This window comes from Ammospiza nelsoni, chromosome 17 (assembly GCF_027579445.1).
Source record: "Ammospiza nelsoni isolate bAmmNel1 chromosome 17, bAmmNel1.pri, whole genome shotgun sequence".
Lineage (NCBI taxonomy): Eukaryota > Metazoa > Chordata > Aves > Passeriformes > Passerellidae > Ammospiza > Ammospiza nelsoni.
In genome coordinates, this window is record NC_080649.1 from 1004518 (window position 1) to 1027774 (window position 23257).

The 23257-nt window shown below is 66.7% G+C and overlaps 2 protein-coding genes across 2 annotated transcripts in view; both read left to right on the plus strand.

Moving 5' to 3' along the window:
• The first annotated feature begins 260 nt into the window (after nt 1-260).
• Nucleotides 261-5745, plus strand: LOC132080921 (hexosaminidase D-like). Its single transcript, XM_059484317.1, has 15 exons — nt 261-464; nt 1953-2151; nt 2349-2454; nt 2570-2804; nt 2907-3016; nt 3307-3394; nt 3472-3636; nt 3729-3912; nt 4111-4182; nt 4283-4487; nt 4576-4658; nt 4859-4937; nt 5096-5197; nt 5308-5397; nt 5485-5745. Exons 3-15 carry the CDS (start codon nt 2360-2362, stop codon nt 5666-5668), a joined length of 1692 nt encoding a protein of 563 aa, XP_059340300.1. The 5' UTR covers nt 261-464; nt 1953-2151; nt 2349-2359; the 3' UTR covers nt 5669-5745.
• A 2628-nt stretch (nt 5746-8373) lies between these two features.
• The window catches only part of CASKIN1 (CASK interacting protein 1), a 31426-nt gene continuing 16542 nt past the window's right edge, over nt 8374-23257 (plus strand). Inside the window, exons 1-2 of the mRNA XM_059484312.1 lie at nt 8374-8467; nt 22369-22420. Coding sequence (XP_059340295.1) covers nt 8374-8467; nt 22369-22420 — 146 coding nt within the window. The remainder of the gene's footprint in view (nt 8468-22368; nt 22421-23257) is intronic.

Genomic DNA, 23257 nt, shown 5'->3' on the forward strand with positions numbered 1-23257 from the left:
ACCGGGCACACACTGGGCACAGGACCTGGGGCACGGGACACCGGGCACACACCAGGCACGGCACACGGGACACAGTACATGGGACACACACCGGGCACACACAGGACCCGGGGCACGGGACACGCACCGGGCTCCAGGCACAGAGCACACACCGGGCATCGCTGGGCGGGGGCGGGCACTGGGCACACACCGAGCCCGAACGGGCGCTGGGAACCGACACCGGGCACGCGCCGGGCACGGTGGAACCGCCCCTCGTGCCGGGGCTCCCCGCCGTGCGCGTGTGCCAAGGGCGCTGGGCACGGTGCCCGCTGTGCGCGGCGGCGGCGGCGCCCGGTGCATCCCTGCTCGCCTGCCGCACCGGCGGGCACCGGGCCCTTTAAGAGAGGCGGCGGCGGCCGCGCCCGTGCCCGCGCCCGTGCCCGCGCCCGCTCCCGGCGGTGCCCGCGGCCGCCCCGCGCCTGCCGGTAAGGGCCGGGGGAGCGGGGGTGCTCGGGCCGGGGGATGCCCGCAACGCGGTGGGCACCGGTACCGGGAGGATGCGGGGATGTTCGGGGAATGCAGGGCCCCGGTGCCGCAGGGATGTTCAGGAGGATGCAGGGATGCTCGGGGAGGATGCCTGGGAGGATGCAGGGATGCTTGGGGGGATGGAGGGATGCTCGGGGGGATGCAGGGATGCTCGGGGGGATGGAGGGATGCTCGGGGGGATGCAGGGATGCTCGGGGGAATGCAGGGACCTGGTGCTGCAGGGATGCTTGGAAGGATGCAGAGATGCTCGGGAGGATGCAGGGATGCCCTTGGATGATGCACGTGTGCCCGGGGCCGCAGGGATGCCCAGCAGAGCCCAGAGGGTGCCGTGGGGTGCAGGAGTGCCCTGGGGACGTCCTTGGTGCAGGGCGTTGTGGGGTGTGCCGGGTTTGGGGGTGTGGGTGGGCTATGGAAAGGGTCCCTTGTGCCCAGGGGCTGCTCCAGGTGTGCTCCAGCACCACGGGAGGGAATGGGAAGGGACAGGGACCCCTCTGCTGGTCCGGGGGGGGGGGCACGGGCTGGCAGCACGGGCTGGTGAGGGCCAGGCAGGCCGTGGAATGCTCTGGAAGCACGTGAGCGTGCACACGTGTGTGTGAGCGTGCCCTCGAGGTGTGCAGGGAGCAGCACGGCACCCCCAGGGCTGCACTGCCGGGGCACGGCGCCTGGCTGTCCCCATGGCACAGGGACACGGCCCTGGCTGTCCCCGTGGGGCAGGGACACGGCCCTGGCTGTCCCCGTGGCACAGGGACACAGCCCTGGCTGTCCCCATGGCACAGGGACACGGCCCTGGCTGTCCCCATGGCACAGGGACACGGCCCTGGCTGTCCCCATGGCACAGGGACACGGCCCTGGCTGTCCCCATGGCACAGGGACACGGCCCTGGCTGTCCCCACACTCCTCAGGACTCCCCCTCCATCCAGCGCCCGCCCCTCGCCCTGGCAGTGCCAGCCCTGGGAACCTGCCCTATTTAAATAAGATAACGTGCATTAAAAGCACCGAATCCTGGCGGGCTGACAGCGTCTGTCTAAATATTTATCCCCGCTCCGATCAGGCGCTGTGTTCCCATGACAGCGCCATTAGCGCTTGGCATATTTATGGCCTTCCTGGGTGCTGGGCTCCCCACGCTGCGTGCCCAGGGGGCACCGACCCCCCTCCTGCGTGCCCCCTGTGCCCTCCCGTGTGCCCAGCGGTGCCCCCTGTGCTGGCAGCCATCCCCAGCCTGGCACGGCCCTGCTGCAGCTGCCGGGAATGCCCGGGTGGCTCCAATCACCTCCTCCCTACCCGGTGCCATCCTTGGTGCCATCCCCGGTGCTGGCATGTGCCCGGGCGGCTCCCAACCACCCCTTCCCTTCCCGGTGCCATCCCTGGCACAGCCCGGTGCTGGCATGTGCCCGGGGGGCTCGCAATCACTCCCTCCCTTCCCGCAGGGATGCCCCGTGCCCGCCCCGGGATGCAGCCCCATCCAGCCGCGCTGTGACCCGGCCCTGGGCAGGGTGACCCAGCACCGGTCGGGATCCCCGGCGGGGCCCTGCTCCGCAGCCCCCGCCCTGTTTGCTCGGGCACCGGCCTCACCCTGCGGGCAGAGGGAGGCGGAGCCGCCGCTGGCCCCACGCTGGGGCGCGCCAGGTAGGAGGGACACGGGGCACTGCCCAGCGCGCCCCCGATGGGCACCGGGCTGGCCAGAGGGGCTGCCCCCATGCCGCCTTTCTCTGGGCCTCGTGCTGCCCCGGGCAGGGCAGCAGGGCACGGTACGTGGGGCTGGGTGGGCTCCCCTGTGCTTGGGGTCCCTCTGGGCACAGACCAGACCCCCTGTGTGTCCCCAGAGACCCCAGAGATGGCCTTCCAGAGGAGCCACCGGCTGAACCTGCTGCGCCTCGTCGTGCTGCTCCTCGTGGCCTTGGCTGGCATCAAGTTCCTCTTCCGTGACAGGTGAGGTGGCAGCAGGGGCCCAGGGGGGTCTGTGGCACCCCCTGGGCTGGGCTTGCGTGGTGCTGGTGCCCCCACAACCCCACGGACACCCCCATCCCTGCCCCACTCCCTGCAGCCTCACCCTGGAGCTGCACAAGCACGTCAGCAAGGACAGCGGGTTCTGGGGGGACACGGGTGACGTCGTCCAGGACGTCATCCCCCAGAGCCAGCAGGTTCTGGAGGCCCCTGCAGCAAAGATAATGACCCTGAAGCAAAAGCAGCAGGTCCCCAGGGATGTCAGTGCCACCCAGATGAGGCTGGTCCACCTGGACCTCAAGGGAGCTGCGCCCAGAGTCTCCTACCTGGAGCAGGTGAGGGTGCCCAGGGACAGGGAGGAGAGGATGCGCTGATGGGCGTGTGCCATCCTGGGCTGTGCCATGCCCGCTGCTGAGCCCACCCTGCCCTCCCTGCAGATGTTCCCCCTCCTGTCCCAGCTGGGAGCCAACGGCGTCCTCATCGAGTACGAGGACATGTTCCCCTTCAAGGGGGAGCTGGAAATCCTCAGGTCCCCGTACGCTTACAGGTGAGCAGGGCAGTGTGCCCAGCTGGCTGTGGGGCTGTGGCCCCTGCAGGTCCAGGTGGGTGTGACCCACCTGGCACCGTGCCCACGATAACCACGCTCAGAGTGCCAGGCTGTGCTGCTGGGCAGACCAGCAGCTCCTCCTGCCCTGACAGGCAATGTTTGCGCCCCTCAGTAAAGCGCACACATTTGTGGGGTAACCAGGGCCATGTGGGCAGGGTGCCAGAGGAGGGGAGGAGGGGGAAGTGCCCCCATGCCCTGCCCTGGCACTGAGCCTGTCCCTGCCCTCCCAGCGAGGAGGACATCGAGCGGATCCAGCAGCTGGCGGAGCAGCACAAGCTGGAGGTGGTTCCCCTGGTGCAGACCTTTGGCCACGTGGAGGTAGAGGCTGCCAGCCCCGCTCCCCATGCCAGCTCGGAGGGGTTCCCCTGGGCACCCCCTGATGGCTCCTCCCGCAGTTCATCCTCAAGCACGAGAAGTACCAGCACCTGCGGGAGGTCGAGCGCTTCCCCAACAGCTTCAACCCCCACGTGCCCGACACGCTGGCCCTGCTCAAGAGCGTCCTGTCCCAGGTGATCGAGAAGCACCGCCGCTCCTCCTGGATCCACATCGGGGCAGACGAGGTGGGCAGGGGCTCTGCAGGGACCCCGACCCTCTCCCCAGGCACTGGGGGTGCCCCCAGGGCTGCTGAGCATCTCCCTGCCCCCAAATCCAGGTTTTCCACCTCGGGGAGGGGATGGACTCCAAGAACTGGATGAGCCAGCACAAGGGCGACGTGGGCACCATGTACCTGAGGCACATCAAGGAGGTTCTGGGCTTCCTGACGGCGCAGTACTGGGGGCTGCGCGTGCTCATGTGGGACGACATGCTGAGGAAGATCAGCGTGGGAGCCCTGCGGGGTGAGGGCACGGGGATGGCAGTGCTGGCACCTGTGCCAGGCTCCCCAGCCGCGCCCGCTGCGTGCCCACCCCGGCAGGCATCGTGCCCTGTGCCAGCAGGAGCCTCTGCCCTGCCCTGGGGGAATGTGGCCCTCGGGGAAGCACAAGGAGCCCCAGGCTCCCTCCTGCTGCCAGCACCAACGTCCCCTCTCCCTGCAGAGTCCGGGATAGCCAAGCACGTCTCACCCGTGCTGTGGTTCTACGCACCCGACTTTGAGGCTGAGCAGATCGGTAAGGTGACGTGCCAGGGCCCTGGGGGCGATGGGGGGAACCCCCCTGAGCCCCTGCAGCCCCTGGCGATGGTGGCACTGGTGGTGCTGTCCCGCTGCAGTGCAGTTCCTCACCAAGTACGTGGAGAGCGGCTTCGAGGCCGTGTGGTTCGCCAGCGCCTTCAAGGGCACCACGGGGCCGGCGCAAGCCTGGACCCCGCTGAGCTACCACCTGAAAAACCACCTGAGCTGGCTGAAGGTGATGCAGGCCGTGCCACGGCTGGCCCCGCTGCGCTTGCAGGGCGTTGTGCTCACCGGCTGGCAGAGGTGAGGGGAGCTGGGACCCGCTGTGCCCTCCCGGTGCCCACAGAGCCGTGCTGGCACGGTGCTGGCTGTCCCTGTCCCTGTCCCACAGGTACGATCACTACTCGGTGCTCTGTGAGCTGCTGCCCGTCAGCATCCCCTCGCTGGCCATCTGCCTGCAGACCCTGGTGAACGGTGAGCCCCAGCCCTGGCAGCATGGCCGGGCTCCCCCCCAGCTCCCACTGCCTGCCAGAGCCCGTCCTGCTGGGCAGGGCGCTGGGGAGGTGGGAGGAAGAGGAGGAAGAGCTTCGGCTCACTCAGTTTTGGGGTGTGGTGAAGCCAGGGTGAGCCTGATGGTGTCCCTGCCTCTTCTGTCCCTTTCCTCGCCCTCCCAGGGGGCTTCACAGAAGAGGCAAAGAGGAAGGTGCTGGATGTGCTGGGCTTGGACAGCGTGCAGCTGGAGCAGAGCACCTGGTGCGTGCGCGTGGTGCGGGCAGCTGCATCACAAGGGATGCACTGGAGGGAGGCAGGGCCTGGTCACCCAAATGGTCCCAGACCTGCCAGAGTGCTGGGGTTCACCCAGCCCAGGGCACCCCACATCCTGAGCCTTCACCTTCCCCTCCCTTCCCCAGCGAGGGCAGGGGAGCGTTCCCTGGTGTGGAGATCTACCACATGGTGGAGCAGGTCAATGGCCACCTGAAGGAGAGCATCCTCAAGGTGCTGGAGGAGGAGAGGTAACAGGCATCGGTGCCTCTGGCCATGTATCTCCATGGGAGGGGACCTGCCTGATGCGCAGCTCCCCGTCCCCAGTGCCCCGTGCCCCAAGTCCCCTGTGCCTCTGCAGTGCCATCAAGGGCTGGTTCAGCCCCTACCACAGGAAGCGGCAGTTTGGGAACCCCCGCAACATGGAGAGCTTTGGCAGCAAGGTGCTGAAGTAGGTGCTGCCGGGGCTGGGAGGGGTCGGCACGGGGCTGGGGGGCTCCCTAGCAGGAGGGAGCTGCACCCCTGCTCTGCCCCTCAGGCTCCATGAGGACTGGGAGAGCTTTGTCCGTGACCTGCGTGCCCAGCTGGACAGGATCTACTTCCCTGACACGGTGGAGGAGTGGCTGGAGGAGAACGTCAACCCCTACCTGGACCAGCTGCGGGACCTGGTGCGGGACTACCGAGCCATCATCCGCCTCAAGGGCCGGCCCAAGGCCACGTAGGGGCTGCAGCCGTGGGTCCTGCTGCCCCCTGGCTCTGGGGCCATCGTGGTGTGTGTGTGTGTGTGTGTGTGTGTGTGTGTTTGCTGGTGATGGCCACCATCGTGTGTGTGTGTGTGTGTGTTTGCTGGTGACAGTGCTGCTGCTGTCTGCGCTGTACGGAGCCCCTGCACTGCCCCTCCACAATAAAGTATTTTCGTAGATATTGCTGCTTGCTGAGGGGACACAGGGTGGAGGGCTGGGCTGCACCCTGTGCCAGCCCCGGACCCCTGCTCAGGCTCTGATGGAGCCAGAGGGGTTGGCAGACACAGGGCAGAGTGTGACAGAGCCCGTGGGGACACCCGAGTGCCTCATGCTGGCCTCGAGGGTGGCAGTGCCATCCCTGCACAGGACCCAGCGTGTGGCTGCTGCGTGTCCCAGGCCAGGGCTGGCACCCGGGACGGAGCAGGGACAGAGGGACGTGCAGGGGCCCTGGCAGGCTCCCACCAGCACCCGCTGCCCAGCACTGTGTCTGCTTTCAGTCCTCTGATCGCTGGGAGGGCTGTGAGCCCAGCGGTGCCTTCCTCAGCCTCCAAACTCTGCCTTCATCTCCTCCTTCTCTGCAATTCCAGCACAGGGCCCCGCGTGTTCCCAGACCCCCCCTGCCTCCCCAGGCCGGGCACAGGCCCTGCTGTGCTGCTTTCCCATGGAAAGGCAGCTGTGCTGGGGGATCTCTGCGTGGGACGAGCCCTCCTGCTGCTGCCGCCGTCTCCGGTTCCCACAGTCAGATTCCCACGTGCCCGTTGCCCTCGGTGCCCACCGTAAACCCCCCGTGCCCCAGGCTCTGCCCGTTCCGGGCGCTGCTCTCTCCCGGCGAGCGCAGGGCAGGAACGGGGACGTTTCACTGCACATTCTTGTGCTCTGCAAAGACCAACCCGACTTGGCAAGAGCCCGAGGGAGCCGCAGGAACGCCGGGCTGGAGCTCCTCCCGCAAACCCGGCTCAGGCGGGGAGGAGGGACAGGGCTGGTGTGCCCCACGGCCCCACAGCCGCTGCCCCGTGTGTGCCCCGGTCACTGCGGTCCCGGTGCCCCGGTCACAGCGGTCCCGGTGCCCCGTGTGTGCCCCGGTCACTGCGGTCCCGGTGCCCCGGTCACAGCGGTCCCGGTGCCCCGTGTGTGCCCCGGTCACTGCGGTCCCGGTGCCGGCGGGGCCGCGGGGCAGGAGCTCGGTGCGGGGTGACCGGGTGTGGGGGCCCAGCAGGAGGGAGCCGTGGGGCACAAAGGGAGCTTTGTTGAGGCGCTCCGGTTGTTATCAGGTGGTGGCAGATGCGAGGGAAGCCCCCGAGCCTTGCGGAGCCCCCGCCCCAGCCCCCAGCCCCGGGCCCGGCCGCGGCTCAGGGCCCCGTGCGGCGCCCGGCTGCGGGATTAGAGGGCAGATTAGACGGCGCTCCGTGCTGGCAACCCAAATGTCCTGGATTGGAAAGTGGGGGTGGGGACAGGAGACGGACCCCGCCGTGCCCGAGGGGGGGTCAGCCCGGGGATGGGGCCTGGGCGGGAGTTGGGGGCACTGCAGGGACCCTTGGGCTCCAGCTCGGGGGGCACGGGCAGCCCGGGGCGGGCAGGGGGCATCGGGGACAGCTGGTTCCCTCCTCCATCTTCCCGTGTGCCGCGGGGCTGCAGCTCCCGGTGCCCGTACCCCGCAGCCCTGTGACCGCACCCTCGTGCCCAGCGCCGGTGCCCGGCTGGCCCGCAGCCCTCTGGCCCCGTGTGCCCCAGCGCGGATTGCTGGAGCCGGGACTGCGCGAGGCTTTGAGCTGGGAACTTGTCCGGCAGGGCAGAAATTTGGGCTGATTCCGTGCGAATGATGTCGGTGCTCTGCTCTGATGGCACCGCGGGGACATTAGCGCCTCGTCCATCACTGGCCCCATTTCCTACCGGGCTCCTCAGCTTCCTCAGCCCTCGGCACAGCCGGGAACCCTCCGCAACCGTAATGTCTCGGTCGTTTCAGCCTTAAAAGTGAAAGGGACGAATGTCACCGGCCATTGTGTCAACAAAAGTGGAAAATGACGCGGTAATGAGCGCTTTATTTACAGAAATAAGGAATGCTGCTCCTGCCCGGATTCCGATATCGGAGCTGCTGCGATGGTCAGGCGGGACGGGGAGCGGCGAAGGGCGCCCCGGAGCCGGGCTGGGGAGCAGGGGGTGCCCCGGGAGGGGATCTGCTGGATCCCCCGGGACCCTCCCTCGGGAGATAGAGCCCCCGAGCAGCGGCGCTGCCCCGTCCCCTCCGGCCGCTGAGCCCCGCCAGCTCGGTACCGGCACGGCTGCGCGGCGGCGCCCACCGGGGCGTCCCCCGGGCCCGGCACCGGGGAGGGGATCCCCGCGCTCCGCCCGCAGCACCGGGCGGCCCCCGCCCTCTCCTCCTCCTCCTCCTCCTCCTCCTCCCGCTGCTCGTCCTCCTCCTCCTCCTCTTCCTCCTCTCCCGCGCTGCCCCCCGCGCTCCCGGTGCGGCCCCCCCGCCCCGCCGCGCCCCGCCCCGGGCGCCCGCCGCCGCCCCCGCCCCCGCCTCCGGAGCGGGCGGGCTGGGCGGGGGGGCCGCGCCGTGCCGAGCCGCGCCGTGCCGAGCCGCGCCGAGCCGCCCCCCGCCGCCCCCCGCCCCTCGCCGCGCCGCGCCGCGGAGGATGCTCGGGCCGTGAGCCCGCAGCCGGCAGCCCCGGCGCGGCGCAGCCATGGGCAAGGACCAGGAGCTGGTGCAGGCGGTGAAGGCGGAGGACATCGCGGCCGTGCAGAAGCTGCTGCAGAGGCCCAAGCCCGGCAAAGCCAGTGAGTGCGGCGGCGGAGGCGGCGGGGCCGGGCGGGGGGCGCCGCTGCGGGGGGACACACGGAGGGGGGGCGCGCACGGGCACCGGCGGCGGGCGCGGCGCCTCGGGGCCGCATCCCAGCGCCGCTCCCGGGGCCCGGCCGCGATGCCGCCCTGCCCGCCCCGGAGCATCCCCGGCCCTTCCCCGGCTGCGGCTCCGAGCGGGCGGGCGGGGACCGCGGACGTGCCGAGGACCCCCGGCGGCGGCCCGGGAGGGGCGGGGGACGCCGCCCGGCGCGGCTCGGAGCATCCCCGGGCGCCGCGCGGGTGCGGAGCGCTGCGAACGCTCCCCTCGCCGCTCCCGGGGCACCCCCGGCGGGTCGGGCTCCGGCCGGGCTGCCCTTGCCCCGTGCCCCGGAGCAACTCCGGACCCCCGGGAGCCGGGCCCGGTGCTCGCGGGGCTCTGGGCAGGGTTTGCGGCCGGGCGCGCCGCGTGTGCGTGCGGGGAGCGCGGCCGGGCCGGCGGGAGAGCGCCGGGGCTCGCTGCCCGCACACCCGCGTGTGTCCGCGCTGCCGCGGGCGCGTGTGCCGCTGTGTTTGGGTGCGTGGGGTGTTTGCGTGGCGGTGTGTACCCTGGCATCTGCGCGTTTGGCTGGGCTGTTGGTGTTCCTCGCTGAGGGGGTGTTTGGATGTCGCTCCCGGGTGTCTCCCGGAGCATCCCTGCGGCTGGCTGTGCCCGGCGCCGCGGGTGCGTGGCCAGGTGTGAGGCTGCGGGGGCGTGCGTGTGCTGTGCGTGTGCGGCTCCGGGCGTACGTGTGTGTAGCTCCATGAGTATCTACTCGCTGTAGGATGTAACTGCTCCGTCGAGGCGTTCCGCCCGGGACTGAATAATTCATGGTGCTGATGCAGCCGCAGGTTTCAGGCCTGGTGCCGGGGACGAGCTGGACGCCCGGGGACGGTCCCTGGGTACGGACAGGGACCACGGGGAGCGCTCGTGTGGCTCTGGGTCACTGGGCACGCGGTCCCTCCGTTGCTGTGCCCACTGTCCCTCTCTGCAGGGCCGGCACTCCCCAAATGTGGGCGCCCCTGGAGCTGGGCAGGGCTGGTGATCTGTTCCCTGTCCCCTGTCCCTGGTCGTGCAGGGCCGTTTCTGGCCAAGCAGGGCCAGCGTGGGGCTCCATGTCCTGGTGCTGAGCAGGGTTGGCATGGCATTCCCCATGTTCCTGCTCTGGTGTTGCATCCACCATGTCCACGGTGCCACATGAGGCCAACATGTGTTTCCTCATGCCATGCAGGGCTGGCATGGCATGCTGTACCCCCTGTCCCCAGTGCCATCATTGCTGTCACTGCTGAGGGACTGGGCAAGAAGAACCTCCAGCTCAGAGCCCCCTTCATTCCCAACCCACCAGACACTGCTGCTGCCGTGGCCTCTTGGGGCAGTGTGTGGGTATGGGGACAACGCCTGGCCTGTGCCCAGCAGTGTCCCCACACACCCTTCTCCAGCCCCTGCTGGCCTGGGCACACAGCTGGCGTTGCTGTGGGAACAACCAGAGGTGCTTGAGTGCCACCACCTTCTCCCGCATCCCTGTCCTTCCCAGGGCTCTGCTGCATCTCCCATGGCTGGGCCCACCAGGCAGGATGGCCACGGGTGCCAGCAGTGCTCCCGTGCCAGGGTCACAGGTTAGGGACAAGGGACACTCAGTGGGGCTGAGCCTGCTGTTGGGGTGGATGTCACGCCATTCCCTGGCTGGGCTGTCCATCCCCAGCTCTGCTGGACCCACAGTGCCAATGCCAGGCTTGTCTGGGGCCATTTCCCCACCGGACCCCGCTCTCCCCTGTGCCAGCGGGTGCCGCGTGTGCTGTGGGTGCCGTGCTCCCAGCCTGGGGCGCTCAAGCACCTCTGGCCATGGCAGTGGGGCTGGGGTGGTGCATGGAATGGCAGACAGCGGGCAGGGCTGTCCCCACGCTGTCCCCACGTCCCCTCCGAGTTCTGGTCCCACGCACGCCCGCGGCGCTCCCCGCGCGGCACCGCCAAGATTTGTAACTTAGCTCTGTTATCTGATAATATCCTATTCATGTGGGGTTTAATACACGAGATTTTGGAAATCCTTGCGTGAATTAGCGCGGGTTGCCATGGTGACAGGGGCCCCGTCGGTGTGAGTGCGGGTTCGGGCCGGGCCGGCCGCAGCGCACACCGCGCCTGCTTCGGGCCATCCATAATTGATGAGGTTGTCTGAAAGTTGCGCAAATCAGATGCAGGGATTTGGCAGCAAACTGTTTCCCTCCCTGTCCCCTCCTTCTCCGTGCTACCTCGAAGAAATGTGGTGACTTGGCGTTTTCCCCTCGGCTCCAGCAGCCTGGCATGGGATGGCATGGGAGCGTGGGGTGTCTCCAGGAGCACTGTGCCCGCTGTGCCCTCCCTGTCCTGGGCACCTGGGGCTTTGGGCAGTGGGAGAGGAGCTGTGCCATGCTGTGCCGTGCAGAGGATCCACAGTTCCGTGGCTGTGGAGGGTTGGAGTGGACTGGATCCTTCCCTGCCCGGGCTCATCCACGTTGGGAATGGCTCCTGTGTGGTGCTGCCGGTGCTGAGTGTGGGACCTCCAGCCAAAGGTTGGATCCTCTGCTCCGGTTTCTCCTCCAGCCAGGCTGGGGGGCTCTGTAAAGCACTTCCACACATGGCAGCTTCGTGTGGCCACGGAGATGTCCCAGCATGTGGCCCTGCAGTGGCAGGACAAGCACCCAGCATGGCAGGAACTGGCTGTGTGTGTGGAATCCAGGGCTGTGACCTGTGGGACTGTGCTGCCCTCCCCATGCCTGGTCCTCAGTGCCACCCTGGTCCCCCAGGTTGCCATCAGGACTCGTGTCCTGGTGTGCAGTTGGAGCTCTGGGGCCACCCAGGGCTGGGTTAGCCAGGGCTGGGCACAGATTTCTGCATCCCCTGTGTCCTGCCACATCAGGGTGGCCCTGGGTAACCCAGCCCAGCCTGGCCCCACTGCTTGGATGCTGGTGTGTCCCCACTCTGGGCAGGAGAGCCCTGTTCCTGCACTGCCACCTGGGCAGGGCTCTGAATGCTGCCCTGTGTGTCACTGGCAGCAGCTCTGGCATCTCAGGGCTCGTCCCATCAGTCCTGGCCCTGCTGCCATGTGCAGGGAGCAGGTCCTGCCCTGCCTAGGAAGGGACCTCAAAGCTCAAAGGAACCTCAAAGTAAGAACCCCCAGTGTCCTGCTGTCCCTGGGGAGCCGTCCTGGGATGTGAGTGGAGCTGCACTGGCTGGGTGGGGACGTTCCTTCACTGGTGCTCCAGGATTTGGGGACAGTGGGCAGCAGAGCCAGAGCACCTGGGGACGTGGGCTCTGGGCAGAGCCTCGCCAGCTGCCTCCTGCCCTCCGGTGTGTCCTCCTGCACAGTGGCCAGTTAATTCTGGCTTTTCTTGCCTGCACTTGATTGCATTCATAATCTGCTCTGATAACAGTATTTAATAAAACCGGGCTAATATGGCGCAGTTAGGAAATGTCTTTGACATTTTACAATTCAATTTCCATGCAGTAAAAGGCAGGGCAGATGCAAATCCAATTGTGGTGCAGTGCCCAGGGCACACGTGGCCGGCAGCCGCCGGAGCTGCCCGGTTCCCCCGGCCTTGGGAGAGAGCAGAAACCTTCCCTGGGAGAGCAGGAACCTTCTCAGAGAGCAGGAACCTTCTCAGAGAGCAGGAACCTTCTCAGAGAGCAGGAGCCTTCCTTGGGAGAGCAGGAGCTTTTCTTGGGATGCAGCCACCCCTGATGACCCCTGCTGCTGCTCCCTGGGCACTGGGCAGAAGCTCCCTGCCCACAGAGAAAGCCAGGCAGAGATGAGCAGGTGGTGGTCACTGGAGTGCTGGAGCCCCGATGCTGCTGTCTCTGGAGCCACCAGTGCTGGGCAGCACATCTGGACAGGGGCAAGGGGCTGTGGGGCCAGATCCTGTGGCCAAAGAGGTGCTGGGCCCGTGCATCCCCCATGGCATGGCCAGGCACTGCTCCCACGCCTCCCCTGTGCCCTTGGCAGGGACGGAGGGGCGATGCCCAGGGGATGGGCTGGGGCACAGGGGTAGTGCCAGCAAGGGGAGGTGATGGTGATTCCCAGGCGTGGCCCAGGCTGTGCTCTGAGCCCTGCTCACAGGCAGGCTCCCCCAGCTGCTGCCCAGCTCCTGCATGTGTCTGCGGGTCCCCCATCAGCCTCTCGGGGTTCCCAGCCCGTGTGAAGCCTCGCTCCCAGCAGGACTTGGCAGGGAAGTGTGGGCTGGAGTGTGCCAAGTTTCCTTCCACAGGGGCACCATTGCCCAGCCTGGGGTGGCTTCTCATCATTTTACATTTCTTGCCTCTGTGGCTGGGCAGAGCTGTGCGTGCACACCCTCAGTGCCCCCTGCCCCCAGCACAGCCCCGTGCCCAGGCTGGCTGCAGGGTCCCTGTCCCTGCTCCGGGGGCGGTTGGCCGCTGCCACGGAGGGGCAGTGAGCCACGGGCCGGCAGCTCCGTTCCCAGCTCCCTCCTGGCCTGGATTTCTCTCAGCAGTCCCGAATGCACCTGGCTGGGCACCAGCAGCCCTTTGGCAGCCCCTGTGCGGGGCTGTGCCACGGCTCTGTGTGCACCAGGGCCTCGCTGCCCCTGTGCTGGGGGTGGCACTGGGGGGGACATGGCAGGGCCAGCCGGCACCCGAGGGTGGCAGGGCTGGCACTGAGCAGCTCTGAGTGCTGCGGGTGCCCTGAGCTCCTCTCCACAGCCGTCCCAGTTGCTGCCAGCCCACGGTGGTTTCCAGTAACCAGGCTGGGTTCTGGCTCCTCTCCTCCTCTCTGCACTCTGTTTAACCCTTCCTTCCCCTTCCCAGCTGCTGGCAATGGCTGTGATCAGTCCCCTGCCCATGTTGGTGTGCCCAGGTACCCCCAGCCCCTTCCCACATGTCTGCAGAGGCTGCAGCAGTGGTGCCTGGGGATGGCAGCTCCGTGCTGCTGTGCCCAGGGCCCGGGTGGGTCCCACAGCAGTGCTGGGCGCTCAGTGAGCACATTCCTGCCTCATGGCAGGTGGGAGCTGTGGCAGGGCTGGGGGGCGAGTGCTGGAGGTGACAGCCCAGCTCTTGGGTGATGCCTGAGGTTGTTTCCCACAGTTCTGTCTGTCCCCATACTGGCGCCGGCTGGTGTGTGCTGGGAATGCTGCTCAGCACTGTTGGGAGAATGTTGGAGAATGAATTTGCTGACTTTTAATGACTGGTGCTGGTCCTGCTGGGCCAGGCTTCCCTTCCAGTGAGGGAGAGGCACTAGGAAGCAAAACTCAGGAGTGCCTGCATGGACACTGTTGTTCTGCCACTGTTTTGTGTCCTGTCCCTGGCCAAGTGCACTGCAAGGGTGGGCCATGGCCAGCAGGTCACCGAGCCAGAGTGCAGTGCTGATGTCCCCTGTGCCCTGGCTCACCATCCCGTCCCACATCTGGGGCACTGGGACTTGCCCTCCTGGTTCTCCCCTTCCCAGTGATGCCCCCTGCCCGGCAGGAGGAGGGCTGGCTCATCCTGCCGGGCTGAGAGGGATCTTTAAGCGCTAATGAAATGTTAATAGTATTTTCCAACTCAGTCCGGGAGTAGAAAATGAGGTGTTTAACGCGGGGCTCTGCAGCGACAGGAGCAATCAGCCTGAGAAATGGGAACTGGGATGCAGAGCTGGCCTGGCCTCTCCCGACTGCTCCACGGTGATGGATGGGTCCCGGTGCTGGCACCAGCCACCCGGTGGGGCAGCACCGTGCTGGGAGGGAGAGCGGCTGGCAGGGAGCGCCAGCTCTGCCCGGGTCTCCTTGGGTGTCCCCACAAGGTCACCGCCAGCACCTGGAGAGCGCTGAGCAGGTGGAGGTGGCTGTGGGGCTGGGGTGCCCCAGGGTGCAGCAGGGTGAGGGGACCCCAGCGCTGTGCCCTGCCACGGTCATCTGGAGATGGACCAAGCTGAAGATGGTGCCCAAGGAGCCCCCACAGGCTCTGCTCCTCGGCACTCGGGTGGCTGGGGGCTCCTCCCGTGTGCCCACGTGTGGCCCTCTGCATCCCTGGGCATCCATTGGTGTGCATCCTGTGCGTGCCCCAGCCCCTGTGCATTCTGTTCATGCCCCTGTGCATCCTGTGCGTGCCCCTGTGCATCCTCTGAGTGCCCCAGCCCCTGTGCATTCTGTTCATGCCCCTGTGCATGCTGTGTGTGCCTCAGCCCCTGTGCATGCTGTGTGTGTCCCTGTGCATGCTGTGCGTGCCCCTGTGCATCCTCTGAGCGCCCCAGCCCCTGTGCATGCTGTGCGTGCCCCTGTGCATCCATGTGAAGGCGTGGGCATGGTGTGCCCATGTGCCTCTGCCCCGTGCCCCCTGTGCCTCTCGCCTGCCCGGCCATGGGGCCGAGGGGCCGAGGGGCCGGGCCCCGGGCACGGCGGGCTCGTGGCGGCGGCAGCAGCCGCTGATCCCTTCCAGATGTGGCTGCCGGAGCTCCCCGAGAGGCCCCGCGGGTTCCCGGCCGCGGCAGCCGCTGGAGCAGAGACAAAGCGGCGGCGGCTGCCCGGCTCCTGCATTGCAGCTGGGCTGTTTACGGCAGCGCGCTCCTCGCAGCCCTGCAGCAGCACAGCCCCGCTCCCGGGTGTGCTCAGCGGCTGCCTGAGCCTCGGTCCTGCCAGCCCTGCCAGCCCCTGCCAGCCCCTGCCAGCCCCTGCCAGCCCCTGCCCGTGCCCGCCGTGCTGGGGGCACTGGGGACACTGGGGACACTGGGGGTAATGGGGACACTGGGGGCACTTGGGACGCTGGGACGGGTCCTGCCAGCCCTGTGCCTCCCCTGCAGCTCTGCCAGCCCCCTGGGAGCAGTTTGAGGCCTCCAGCCTCGCTCCCCGTGCTCCTGGATGATGCAGGGCACGGCCTGGCTGCACATCCCTGCTGCCCACCCACCCTGGTGGTCACTGGCACATCCCTGAGCTGCCAGGCCACAGAGCTGCCCGTGCCTGTGCCCGTGCTGCCCCTCCATTCCTGCCGGAAATGGAGCCCTGGAGCAGAAGGTGGGCACGGTGCACCGGGCGGGGACGAGGACAAACGATGGCTCTGGAGGCACCAGGTTTAAATAGAACCCAGGGCCTGTTTAGCTCTGCGTGGCTGGGAGCTCAGAGACAGCGCTGCAGCAGCCCCCGGAGCCTCTGATGGGTCTGGGCTGCCTGCACGCAGATGTGCACACACTCAGGGCACACCAGGAACTGATCTGAGCTGCCTGCACACAGATGTGAACATGTGTGCACACCAGGAACTGATCTGGGCCGCCTGCACAGAGATGTGAACACGCGTGCACACACTCAGAGCACACTGATCTGGGCTGCCTGCACACAGATGTGCACACATGTGCACTCACTCAGAGCACACTGATCTGGGCCGCCTGCACACAGATGTGCACACATGTGCACACACTCAGAGCACACTGATCTGGGCCGCCTGCACACAGATGTGCACACGTGTGCACACACTCAGAGCACACTGATCTGGGCTGCCTGCACACAGATTTGCACACATGTGCACACACTCGAGGCACACCCTGAGCTCCCACCACTTCCCAGTGCTGCTGCACCGTGCCGGGTTCATGGGAGGCCAGCGATCACCGCCTGCCTTGGTTAATGATGCTTTGAGATGCACAAAGCTCCGGGTCCCGCCCTGCAGCCAGCATGGACAGGGTCCCTCCTCCCAGGGGGTGAGGAGGGGGAGGAGCTGGGGAGGATGAGGATGGGGATGAGGATGGGGATGGTGATGGGGAGGATGGTCTCTGCCCAGGGTGGAGGTGAGCAGTGTGTATCCATCTCTATCTGCTCCCGTGTCCCAGGAGGTGCAGTGCCAGCCGTGCTGGGATGGATGGATGGATGGATGGATGGATGGATGGACAGACACAGGTGACAGTGGCCCTGAGCAGCCACGTGCCCGTCCCTGCCATGCCAGCCTCGCTGTGCCAGCAGCAGCTCCTTCCAGCCAGGGTGATTATTGAAAATTACCTGTTTGCCACAGGCTGCCAATTAGGGCTCCCTGTAAGCGACACCAACATTCATTTCCACAGAGACGAGTGTGGGCGTGCGGCTGGCACCAGGCATGGCAGGCTCTGGCACCAGGCATGGCAGGCACCGGGCACTGGGCACAGTGCTGGCATCAGACATGGCAGGCACTGGGCACCAGGCATGGCAGGTGGCTGGCGCTGGGTACAGTGGGCAGCTGTGATGCTCGGTGCTGGTCCCACCGAGCCGGGCACAATCCCTCGTGTCCCACCCATGTCCCCCTGTCACATCCCTGTCCACATCTCTGTCCTGCCCATCCCCGCTGCTGCTTCCCCACGTTCCTGGGTGCCCTGGGCCGAGTCACCAGGGAGCCCCTGCCCAGCGGAGCCCCATGAGGTACTCGGGGCTCTGGGGGGCTGGCACTGCCCAAAGGGGTCCGGCTGATGCAGCGTGGCTTGGCCTGGCTGCACGGCACCACACAGCAAAGGTCAGGCGAGGATATGGCTTGGGAGTACAGGGGGAGAGTGGGGATCTCCCTCCACGGGAGCTGCTGGAGGGTGCTGGGCCCCCTGGCCAGCCCCAGCCCTGGTGGGTCGGCTCTGCCCTGGGTACACCCGTGTCCCCTGTCCCCGCCTGCCCTGGCAGCCCACAGGCTCAGCCCCGCGCCATCCCGAGGGACTGAAAAGTTTCCTTTTTGTAAAAATAAAAGCATCACAGCGGAGTCCCTGCTGCCTCTTGAAAGCTGCATTTAAGCTGCTTCCTGCAGCCCCAGGGGACAGCGCTGCGCGGTGACTCAGGCTGCCAGAGCCCAGCCAGCCTCCAGTGCGGATTTCACCCCTCCTTCTCCAAAGGGTCTGCCAGGGACGGGCATCCGGAGCACCTGTACCTGCGCTGGGCACATGGGCAGCATCCCCCAAAAGTGCCTTGGGATTTGGGGAATGGCTGGGGATGGGCAGAGGGGCACAGAGCTGTGGCTGTGCAGCTGTGGTGGGCAGTTGTTATCCAGCTGTGGTGGACATTGGGAGATCCAGCTGTGGTGAGAGGTGTATGTCCAGCTGTGATGGGCAGTTGTTATCCAGCTGCGGTGGACACTGGGCTGTGCAGCTGTGATGGGCAATTTTTATCCAGCTGTGGTGAGAGGTGTATGTCCAGCTGTGGTGGGCAGCAGTGATCCAGCTGTGCCGAGTTCTGCCCTGCAATGGCTCCATCCCATCCCAGGCACCCCTTAGCCCCAGGCAATCCCTTTCCCTGCACAACGAGCCTCCCGGTGCATTATTTATACAGTCCTGATCGATCGGAAGATGATAACGGCTTCATTAGCATCTGAGCATCGCGGCCCCAGCGCCTGACACGACCTTGGCTGCAGGAGTGCCAGCTTTTCCCTGTCAGGACCGGCTCCCCTTGGCTGCAGGAGTGCCAGCTTTTCCCTGTCAGGACCGGCTCCCCCTGGCTGCAGGAGTACCAGCTTTTGCCTGTCAGGACCGGCTCCCCTTGGCTGCAGGAGCACCAGCTTTTCCCTGTCAGGACCGGCTCCCCGGTGTCACCATCATCACCGGCCCCAGCCAGGGCTGCTGTGGCTGCCTCGGTGGGGTCCCCCCATGGCACAGGCCGCCGTGGGGACCCCATCCTCGCAGTGAGGAATGAGACCTCCCCATGGCAGGGCTCCTCGTGCAGTGCCCGTTGTTTGCGTGGCGCTCGTTAGCAGGGATATAATTAAGAGCAGCTATTTTGGATGCTTCCTTTATCCGGCAGCTCCCAGCGATGCCGCTGCAGGATCCTCCCCCCTGTCTCTGAAACGGGCGCTTGCCTTGAATCTCTTCCCTGTGGGTATTGGCTGCTTGTGGGGTGCTGTTGTGTTTGTGGGGGCACACGCAGGGCTCTGGCTGCCCATGTGAGCTGGGGAGTGGGGAAGCAGCAGGGCTGGGGCTGGGGGGCAGTGGGGTCACTGCAGAGGGGTCAGGGAAGGGATGGAGAGGAGTATTTGGGGGGTTCTCCTGGCTGATCCGCTGCCGCCATGCTGGGGAGGGGGCAGCAATGCTTTCCCCTCATTAAGAAGATGTTGATTTAGCGGAGGCTGGAGCCATCTGCTTGGAGCAGCCGCCTGCTGCCTGCCGGGGGAGCTGGGTGAGGATGTGCTTCGTCAGCGGGGGCTTGGCCGGGAGCCCCCACGCTCGGGCCGGGCATCGATCGCTGCTGGCGCTGCGCTGGCTGCAGAGGCTGGCACAGGAGCACGGGAGGGGGTGCTGGCAAGGGACAGGAGCCCCCCGAGCAGCCCCTCCACGTGGGGCCGTGGCCTTGGACACGTGTGCAGGGAGGGGATGGAGCAGCCGGGCACAGGGGGTTCACTGCAACCTGCACTGGGTCGCCCAGAGCTGTGCTTGGCCACTGAGGCATCCACCGGCCACCTGGGCACAGGTGTGTCCATACAGCACGTGAGATACCTGGGATATCTGGAGCAGGGACTGGGCACTGTGGTCTCCCTGTGGCATGTACTGCGATTGCTGCTTGGGCACGGGGGTCTCCACATGTCCATGCATTGCAGTGCCCAAAGCTGTGGCTGGGCACAGGGGTCTCCACGTGGCCATTCATCACAGTGCCCAGAGCTGTGTTTAGGCACAGGGGTCTCCACGTGGCCATTCATCACAGTGCCCAGAGCTGTGTTTAGGCACAGGGGTCTCCACGTGGCCGTTCATCACAGTGCCCACAGCTGGGGTTGGGCACAGGGGTCTCCACGTGGCCGTTCATCACAGTGCTCACAGCTGGGGTTGGGCACAGGGGTCTCCATGTGGCCATGCATCGCTGTGCCCATAGCTAGGGTTGGGCACGGAGGTCTCCTCATGGCGTGCTCCAGGACACCCAAAGCAGCTGCCAGGCGCAGTGCCAGGAGCCCCGGTGCCCCTGGGGCGGGGCACAGCGGGTTCCCATGCCCGGGCCCTGCACGTGCCAGCTGCCCGTGCGCCACTCACACCGCGGTGCCCGCCGGGGCCGGGGCTGCCGCGGGGCCGGCGAGGAGCTCGCTGCACGCGGAGCGCCGGGCTCAACCCGAGCGTGATGGAGCTCCTGCAGTGCCTGTGTTTGAGGGAAGGCGTTCCTGGAGCAGAGCAGGCCGCTCCCGCCGCGGTGTTTACTCCGGCAGGCGCTGTTTATAGCTGGTGTCGATGGCAGACGCTGCGGCTCCCGCTGCACAGCGCAGCCCACGGTGCCAGGGCCTGTGTGTGCCCCCCTTCCCTGGGGCTGCCATCGTAATCCAGGTGTTTGTGGGGTGCAAACTGCTCTGAGAGCCGTGAGACACCAGGGCAGCACTGTGATCGTACACGGAACAATCATCACCTGAGCAGCCCATGGGGAGCCAGAGGGGTCGTTGGGGTGTCCCAGGGATGGTGGTGGGGATCAGGCTGTCTGAGCAAAGATGTGCCACCCCTGATGGCACTGCATGGAGAGGGCAGGATGGTGACTGCAGGTGCTCGGTGCTCCCTGCCACCCCCCAGGAATCCCAGCAGAGAGGACAGCCAGGGACACACTGGGTGCTCACTGGCAGTGTGGCCATGAAGGAGCTCTGCTCTCCTCCCCACCATCTCCTTTTGTAGCCGATATTTTTAATTGGAAGCACTCGGCTCCCTTCTCTTTGCCTTGTTAGCGGAGGAATGTTCCTTGTCATTAATTCCCAGCCATTAATGAGCTCTCCTGGCTCTTGTTGCCCCAGACTGGCTGCAAATCTCACTGTGGACCTGGTGGCCAGGGCAGCCATCCTTCCTTCTCTCCTGCTCTGGGAAGTGGGGTTATTCTGAGAGCCCAGCTGGGCTCCGTGCTCCAGCTGCCTTCGGCACGCTGACGGCCACTTCCAGAGCTCTAAGGAAAGTCAAACCACTGCATGGCTGCAAGTCACTGACTAAGCACTTGGCACGGGCAGTGATGGAAGTGCTACACAGATTTTGGCAGCCGCAGCCTCTCCTGCAGGTGCAGGGAGGGAAGATTTGCCGCTACGCTGCGCCGGGGCCATGGTGGTTTGGTGATGCCGAGGGTGCCACGTGCCTGGGGATCACCAGCGGCATCACCACTGCACCCTGGTGCCCGGGCACTGCCCCGTGCCAGCCCCTCGCTGGGATCCACCTGTGGGAACGGCCAGGCACTGCAGACCCGCTGACAGCGTCCGTCTGTCCGTCCGCCCGCAAGGCCCCATCGCCCGTCTCGGGGCCCGTCTCGGGGCCGGAGGCTGGAGCCAGCGCCGGGCACGGTGCCGCTCCTGCGCCCACGGCTCCTTTTGTCCGCTGGCCCTGGCATCCCTGGGGGCAGCTCGGGCCCTCTCCTGGGAGCTGGCTCCTGGCGCAGGCAGCAGCGGAAGCGGCGCTGGGCTCCTCTCCATGGGCCTGAATGGCACCTTTGTTGGGGACGCTGGCGGCAGCGCGGGGCTGCGGGACCGGGGCAGTGCCGGTGCCACAGGGGCTGTGCCAGGGACCGGGGCAGTGTCAGTGCTGGTGCCACAGGGGCTCTGCCAGGGACCGGGGCATTGCCGGTGCCACAGGGGCTGTGCCAGGGACCGGGGCAGTGTCAGTGCTGGTGCCACAGGGGCTCTGCCCACCTCTCATGTGCAGCTCTTCCCAGGGGAGCATGGTGATGCTATGGCAGGGATGGGATCCGGGGGTTTCTGAGGCATTCCTGTCCCTCACCACACCCTGGGGACCCCAAGGTGTCCCTGTCCCTCTCCAGGCACCCTGCAGTTCTCCTCATCCCACATGAGGCACCTCATCTGGGAGGGGACCCTGGGCACCTGGTGGCTGGAGGGTGGTTGCTGTGGCTGGTAGAACCTGTCCTCTGCAGTTGTCACCTGTCACACGGGGCTGTGTCAGCATCAGCAAATGTCCTGCAGCTCGGACAGCCGGGCAGCCCTGGAGTGCAGGGGGCAGCCAGCTCTGGGTGCCAGAGCCTCTGTCCTGGGCCCATCTGTGCTGTGTGGCCTGGGCAGGGCTGGCTCAGCCTGGCACCACTCCCCAGGTTTGAGCTCAGGGCTGGACACAGCCACCCCTCCTGCTGCCGGTGCCCTCTGAGCCCTGTGTGCCCGTGCAGGGGCTCCTGGGCTGTGGCACAGCCCTGTGTCCAATAATCAATAACCACAGGGACACTCACAAGGGGACACGGCAGAGGGGGAGAGAGCAAGGCCACGGCCAAGGCACACAGGGAGTGTCTCTCTGGCCCTGCATTCCCTTTCCCTGCCTGAAGCAGCCCCTTCCAGCCAGCTTCTCCCAGCAAGAGCTTGTCCCTGGCTTTGAGTGCCTTTGCCCATCCTCCCTGCTGGGCCAGGCAGCCTTTGGGTCCCCTCCCAAGGGCTCAGGGCTGGAGCTGTGCTCGCTGTGCTGGGCTCAGGGGCTGCTGTGTGGGTCCCCTGTGGGGCTGGAGCTGTGCTCGCTGTGTGGGTCCCCTGTGCGGCTCTGCCGTGCTGCTCCCACCCTCCTCTTCCTCCCGCTGCTCCCGCTGTGGGAAGAGCAGCTCTCTGGAAAGCCTGAGTGGCATTTTTTGGGTAAATCTTATGTAAATCTGGCTCCATCCTTCCTCGTGCTGCTAATTGGATTGCCCCGGCGCGGTTTCATTTCCCAGAGGGTGGGGAGGGCAGTGCAGGGGGGCTGGGGTACAGGGGGATGTGCTGAGCTCTGCCCAGGGGGGGCTGCAGGGGCCATTCCAGAGCCCCAGATGGGGGAACGAGTCAGGGGAACATTGCCCTGCCAGGGTCTGCCCCCTTCAGCAGGGACCCCCACCCTGAGCCTGCAGGTTCGGGCAGCCCCACTCAGCGCCTGTGGAGCTGCAGGGAGCCCCAGCCTTGGTGTGCAGGGAAACCTGGAGCTGCCAGCACATCCCCTCTGCAGTGTGCCCCTGTCCCTGCACCAGCCTCCTCCTCTAACACCCTGTCCCCTTCCCTCCCTTCCAGAGCTCCTCGGATCAGCAAAGAGAGTCAATGTCAACTTCCAGGACACGGACGGGTGAGTGGGAGCCCCAGCCCGGGTGTGGGTGCTGTGGGGTGCTGTGAGCAGGGGGTGCCCTGCTGTGGGAGCGCCCGGGGTCTGTGTGGCAATGCCAGGCTCCCCGAGCTGCCAGCTCCAGGGCTCTGGCCCCATTAGCCCCCGTGGCTGAGCCCTGCCTGCACCCAGAGCCGGAGCTGGAGGCAGGGGCAGGGCTGTGCCCACATCTCACCCCACTTTTCCCAGCCCTGGGGGAGCTCAGCCCTGTGGGGAGCTGGGTGGGAGAGCTGTGACCCCGCCAGGCACGGGTGATGCTGCACAGCCACATCCGAGGAGCAGGAGCAGCAGAAAGGGGCTGCAGACCACCCTGCTAATGACACTAATGAGGCTGCAGGGAGGCCATGGGGCCCTGCACAGGGGATGCTGCCCTGGGAGTGCTGCTTGTGGGGCTGGGCAGCAGCTGCCCCCAGCTCCCCCTGCTCCGAGATCCCCCTTGAGCGGGGCAGCAGCACGATGTGATGCCACTTGTTCCCTCTGCCGTGCCAGGGCAATGCCAGGGAGAGCAGCAGAACGGGAGGCCATGCCCTGGGGATGTACAGCCACAGCAGCCCGGCTGCCTCCTCATCCTCGTCACCATGGTGGTGGCAGTGGGCATCCCCTGGTACCTGCCAGCTCACGGCTGTGCCGGGGGCAAGGGGCACCACCCCAGGGGCCACCTCAGGCTCAGCAGAGCTAGCAGGACTGAGCAGCAGGGCTGAGCATCGTGGCAGGGCTGGGCAGCTGCAGGCAGGGCCCGGCTCGTGTCTGGCTCCTGGAAGGCTCAGGGGGTGCTGAAGCACAAGGGGAGCAGCGTCCAGC

What these genes read in the sequence shown, in the direction of transcription:
- LOC132080921 (XM_059484317.1), top strand. Translation starts at nt 2,360, where the DNA reads ATGGCCTTCCAGAGGAGCCACCGGCTGAACCTGCTGCGCCTCGTCGTG. An exon ending in GAGTCTCCTACCTGGAGCAG is followed by an intron (nt 2,805 to 2,906) that starts GTGAGGGTGCCC and finishes CCCTCCCTGCAG; the next exon opens with ATGTTCCCCCTCCTGTCCCA. An exon ending in CAGCTGGAGCAGAGCACCTG is followed by an intron (nt 4,938 to 5,095) that starts GTGCGTGCGCGT and finishes TCCCTTCCCCAG; the next exon opens with CGAGGGCAGGGGAGCGTTCC.